We start from the raw sequence: 5,920 nt of genomic DNA, 5'->3' as shown, positions 1-5,920 counted from the left end.
CTTTTTCTTAAAAAGGGTTCTATGTTCCCCGGTCCCATACAAAGCGGGGAACATATTTCCTTTTGGGGAAAGCGGGGAACATAGGACCCTTTTTTTTTAAAGGGTCCTATGTTCCCCGATTGGGGAACATAGAACCCGGGGAATATAGGGATGACCCCCATGAGAAGCCATGTAACTAGATCCCACCCGATGGAGGAGTCAGGGAGGCGGCAGGCTGTTGTTGCTGCGGCTACGAGTGGCGCTACCGACCAGAGAACAATCGAGGAAGCAATTAGAAGGCTGCCACCCTCATCGGAAAAGGCGAAGCGAATTACGAAGGCCATCGCGGCATTTATTGCCAAGGATTTGCGTCCTTATTCCGTCGTGGAAAATCAGGGATTTCGAGCACTGCTGCATACACTAGAGCCCAGATACACCATCCCATCCCGACGATATTTCACCGACACGGCCATCCCGACACTCTACAACCAAACCAAAACAGAAGTCATGGCCTCGCTGTTGAAGGCAGGTAGGAACGCAGTTACATGTGATGCGTGGACGTCTGTCGCCACCGAATCATTTGTTACGCTAACTGCGCATTTTATCACCGATGATTGGAAGCTAAGGTCACATGTGCTCCAAACAAGAGCAATGAATGAAAGACACACAGGTGCTAATGTGGCTGAGCTGTTAAGCAGTGCCGTGAATGAATGGAAAATCGACAAGAAAGACATTGTTTTGGTTACAGATAACACCGCGAATATGGTTGTCGCTGCTGAGCTGGGTCACTTAGTCCATCTGAAATGCTATGCACACAAGCTAAACCTTGCCTCTCAGCGTGCCCTGAAGCCAACTTTTTTCCACCGCAGCACCATCGCCAAACACCAGCTTGAAGAGAACCAGAAGCTGCTTAATATTCCAAGGCACAAACTGAAAATTGACTGCAGCACTAGGTGGAACAGTGCATATGAGATGGTGAGCAGGTTTTTGGAGCAACAGCCTGCGATCACCGCCACACTCCTCTCCCCTCTGGTGAGAAGAGCAGAGTCAGACCTCTGCACTCTCAGTGAGACTGATGTCACCAATGCAGAGGATGTCATCGCAGCCCTCAAGCCCATGAAGGATGCAACGTCTGTCATGTCAGAGGAGAGCAGCCCCACTATTTCTCTGGTTGCTCCTTTGCAAGCTAAACTCCTTGATGAGACAAAGGACAGTACTGGGGTGTCTACACAGGTCAAGGAGATAAAGCAGGCCATACACGAGGACCTCGGCAAGAGATACCGCAGCGAGCAGGAGAAGCAAATTCTTCACACAGCTGCTGCTCTCGACCCTCGGTTTAAAGGCCTGCCCTTCCTGTCAGAGGAGGAAAGAGAGGAGGCCTATGGCAGAGTGGCTGAGGCTGCCTCCCAACTAGAGGTAATTCTGCAATTTTATTTTCTGTAAAATGTTACTCTGTGCTTATGATGTTTAATTATTTATTTTGTACAATATACACAATTTTTTTTATAAAGTTTTACATTTATACAAATAGATTTCATAATCCAAGATTTTTTATTTAACATTTTGGTCAAATGTGAGTTGAAGTAAGTTAGTGAAGTTGTGATATAAACATTTGAACCTTTTTTGTTCACATGTTCTTCTCATTGTGTGTTTACCTACAGCAAGATGAGCGAGAGGACGAGGAACAAACCCCTGCTGCGAGGGAAGAGGACCCCCCAAACACTGAGGGGGAGGAGGAACACAGAGCTCCCAAAAGAATGACTTTGTCATCTTCCCTGCTGGAGAATCTGCTGGGGCAGAACTTCAGTGAGGCTCGAGTGCGACAGCCCAGGTCTGCCTATGCCAGGGCTCAGGAAGAAGTTAACAAGTACTGTAGTGCTCCACCTCTCCGTCTCTCTGAGGACCCTCTTGACTGGTGGGGTCAGAATGAGGTACATTTTCCTCTTATTTCCAGGCTCGCCAAGAGGTACCTATGTATTCCAGGTACCAGTGTTGCTGCAGAACGAGTTTTTTCGACTGCAGGAGATATTGTCACTGCACAGCGCAGCACACTATTATCTGAGCATGTCGATCAAGTCTTGTTCTTACACAAGAACTTGCAAATTTGCACAACACTCATTAGCTAAGCACATCTGAATTGACCTGCATAGAGATTTTATTGTGGCCTGTTTTTTGAGTTTTTGTAGCAATGGCCTGTTGAATGCACTTTTAAAAGGAATTTTTATGTTTTGTCAAAGGGATTCTGTGCCAAGTATTTAGTCTGAAGTCAAGTTCATATTTTTGTAAGTAGGGGCCACATTTTTTTGTTATAGTTTGAAAATACAATTGAGCTGTAGGTACAGAATTATACATTTATGTAACTCAGGACAGCCTTTTTATTTTGCTGAAGATTGAATGTACTGTTGAGCTGCTGATACAGAATGAGTATTTTATTTGTAACTCAGGGAAAACCTTTTCATGTTTACAAAACTTAAAAAGCAGCAAAGCACTTTTTTTGAGCTGCTGGTACTGAAGTACACATTTGTAATTAATTGCAGTGTTTTTGTGCGCTTTTATTTGATTTTATTTTATTTTATTTTATGTTGAACAGCCAAAACAGAATGTTTTTTTTTTCTACAAAATGCTGCCATTTATTTTGGTATAGCAATTATTATTTTTTTGTCAATGGTTATATTGATNGTTTTTGTGCTCTTTTATTTTATTTTATTTTATTTTATTTTATGTTGAACAGCCAAAACAGAATGTTTTTTTTTTCTACAAAATGCTGCCATTTATTTTGGTATAGCAATTATTATTTTTTTGTCAATGGTTATATTGATAACTGTATTGCAATTTTGTTAACATTTTTACTTAAATGTGTATAAGGAATCTTGTGATTTAAGATACCTGTTGTTACCTTTGGTTCCGTACGACCAAGTTGTAACTTTCCAGTTTGCACGCATTTCCATTTATATGTTCAATAAAATATAATGGAAATTAATTCAACTGTTTCTTATTACAAATGCACTGTTTTTAAAAATTGCAAGTGTTGAATGCCTATTCAGTGAGACAAAAAGAAATGTGTGTTGTGAAAAAGTGCATCAATATACATAAATTAAAGATGCATCAATAATCATTTTATAATCGAATCGTAGCCCCTGAATCGTAATCGTTATCGAATCGTGAGGTGCCCAAAGATTCCCACCCCTAGTTTTGTGTTCCTCTTGTGTTCGTACGTACGTTTAATCCACAGTAAATGCCCTAAAATTCAAAAATACACGATCGGCACATCCGGTAAAGTACACACATTAAACAGTTAGAATTTTAAACCTAGGTCTTGGGTCAGGGTGGTTTGGATCCAGTAGAAAGTGAGACTTACTGGGCACCAAGCACTGGGCCCGTTGAGATGAATGGGTGTCCGCTGTCCACAGCTGCAGTCAGTCCGTGTCCAGAAAACAGCACAGAAGGTGTAAAAATGGGTTCTGGGGTGGCCTTATCCTGTGTTCCCACCAAACGCGAATTTGCAAATTCGCGCGTCAAGATTACATACAAAGTCAATGCAAAGACGTGAAATCGCGCCAGGCGGCGCGATGGATGCGTCTAGCGCAAGGCGATGGACGCGATAGAGGCGTCTAGCGCAGCGCGTAGACGCGAAATTCACGTCCAACGCCTTATCGCTCGAGTTGAAAATAGCGTGACGCTGTGCCACGAAAGCCAATCAGCGTTGAGATTCTCCCGATGTCACTGGCGTGTGTCAACAATGTCCAGTTGTTGACACAGCAATAAACTGCTACTCACCGGAGACAGATGGACAGACGCTCCGCAGCTGAAATGGAGCAGCCTGTAGTTGTTGTCCTGCCGGGAGATCCTGGCGCCAACCCTCGCCAACAGGTCCTCAAACTGGGCCCCAGTCAGCCTGAAGTACCGCTGAAAGCAGCTATCATCCAGACGGAGTTCCTGGAGGAGGTGGTGAAACTCGCCGAGCTGGATGCGCTTCTGCAGGATAGGGTGAACCCAAAAACGACGGCGTTTGGCCCTTCGACGCATTTGGGACTTCCAGAGCAGGTACAAAGCAGCGATGGTGGTTATCTCAGCCATGGTCGTCAGTGGCTGCCCGGAGCTATATGATACTACATGTCTACTCTACAGAGACCGCAACAAAAAGGAGCAGGCTTGGGTGAAAGATGCCGAGGAGACTGGTCTACTTGGTAAGTTCTGTAAATATGTGTCTTTAATTAGTTTGCAGAATGGTTGTACTGTGAATGTTAGCACTAGCTTAGCTCCAGTTAGCACAGCCGGCTTCCCCCCTACTCGCGCGAATGACGCGATAACGCAAATTAACAAAATGGTCAGGCGTCCAAACTCGGGCGTTACGGGCGGCCCGTTACGAGCGATTAAATCGCGTTCATCGCGTTTGGTGGGAACACAGCATTAGTGTTCACAGGGTCTTTCCCTCTCAGGCGAGCAGTATCGTTGTGGTTGATCCGGTTGTAGAATGGAGAAAAAACTAGTATATTGCTAAAAGTTAGCGAAACGCTAAAGTAGTTTGGTGTGGCTGTGTCAGCACCAGTCACACAGGTGTCCCAAAAAGCTTAAAATCCGCCGGTCAAAGACACGAGATCAGCCATCCACCATCCGGCCAACGTACAGACGTTAAGGCAAATAAAATCTTCAGAAGTAGCAGTTCCTTATGCAGGAGCGGCTGGCTGCATAAGCACTGGGCCCGTTGAGATGAATGGGTGTCCGCTGTCCACAGCTGCAGTCAGTCCGGTGTCCAGAAAACAGCACAGAAGTTGTAAAAATGGGTTCTGGGGTGGCCGCAGTGTTCACAGGGTCTTTCCCTCTCAGGCGGGCAGTACCATTGTGGTCGATCCGGTTGTAGAATGGAGAAAAAACTAGTATATTGCTAAAAGTTAGCGAAATGCTAAAGTAGTTTGGTGTGGCTGTGTCGGCACCAGTCCCACAGGTGTCCCAAAAAGCTTAAAATCCGCCAGTCAAAGACACGAGATCAGCCATCCACCATCCGGCCAACGTACAGACTTTAAGGCAAATAAAATCTTCAGAAGTAGCAGTTCCTTATGCAGGAGTGGCTGGCTGCATAAGTAGCCATGTGGTTCAGCTGAAAAAAGAACAAAAGCACGTGAATAGCCAAAGAAAGCCAGTATGCAAATTTACTGTTGTTGTCGCCGCACCCCCAACTAGGATCAGAGCATTTCCTCTAAAACAACCCAGATTCAAATACAAAGTTTATGGTTTTAAGGCCACCAATACTGTTATTTGAAACATGGAGTGGCTTCTTAATGATTTCAACTTCTGCAAAAAAACGAAAATCACTAATTTTTTAAAAAAAATCAATTTTTTCTTTTTTTTCCGACTTGTGCCGGGCCGACTTGTTGCTGGGTTTCTCGTGGCGGGCCACATATATTAAAATCTTTTAGTATACATGTGTGACAATAATCATATGTGTATAATTATATGGTGCTGACGTGCTGACGTATTGCGGTAAGCGAGTTGTGTCATTTCCGGTGTTTCTGTGACAGTGTCTCTGTACTGCTCTGGTGAATTCTACTAGCCTGCTTTCTGCTTTCTCGCTTCAGTTGCTTTAACGTCTACTTCAAGTCTTAACCCACACTAGTTCTGTTTAAGCACTTATAGCTCTCCTCCTTTCTACAACTTTCTCGCTAATCTCTTAGCTGTTGTTTGCACGTTACTAGCCTTGGTAGCTACATTAGCTTTACAGCTAGCGATGGCTTCTCCCTCTGCTCTTTCTTGCTCAGTGTGCCTAATGTTCAGTTATGTCTCTGCCCCCTTTAGCGACAGTGGTAATTGTAACAAGTGGAGGCATAGCTCCAAGCCGAAGCCCACAGCTCATCACCAGCCTGTTCACGTTTCCAACCGCTTTTCCCCACTCAGCGACACACCCGCTGAGGAGCCCCCTGTAGCCGGTGCGGAGCCACATAGC

General features: G+C 44.8%; 1 protein-coding gene across 1 annotated transcript; it reads left to right on the top strand.

The window, feature by feature from the left end:
- The first annotated feature begins 889 nt into the window (after positions 1-889).
- On the top strand, positions 890-2,484 carry LOC126401190 (E3 SUMO-protein ligase ZBED1-like). The gene is made up of 2 exons (XM_050062308.1): positions 890-1,395; positions 1,641-2,484. Exons 1-2 carry the CDS (start codon positions 952-954, stop codon positions 2,103-2,105), a joined length of 909 nt encoding a protein of 302 aa, XP_049918265.1. The 5' UTR covers positions 890-951; the 3' UTR covers positions 2,106-2,484.
- The last annotated feature ends 3,436 nt before the right edge of the window (positions 2,485-5,920 follow it).

This window comes from Epinephelus moara, chromosome 14, assembly GCF_006386435.1.
Source record: "Epinephelus moara isolate mb chromosome 14, YSFRI_EMoa_1.0, whole genome shotgun sequence".
Classification (NCBI taxonomy): domain Eukaryota; kingdom Metazoa; phylum Chordata; class Actinopteri; order Perciformes; family Serranidae; genus Epinephelus; species Epinephelus moara.
Note: the sequence above shows the minus strand (reverse complement) of the source record. Positions and strands in the feature narration are given on the sequence as shown.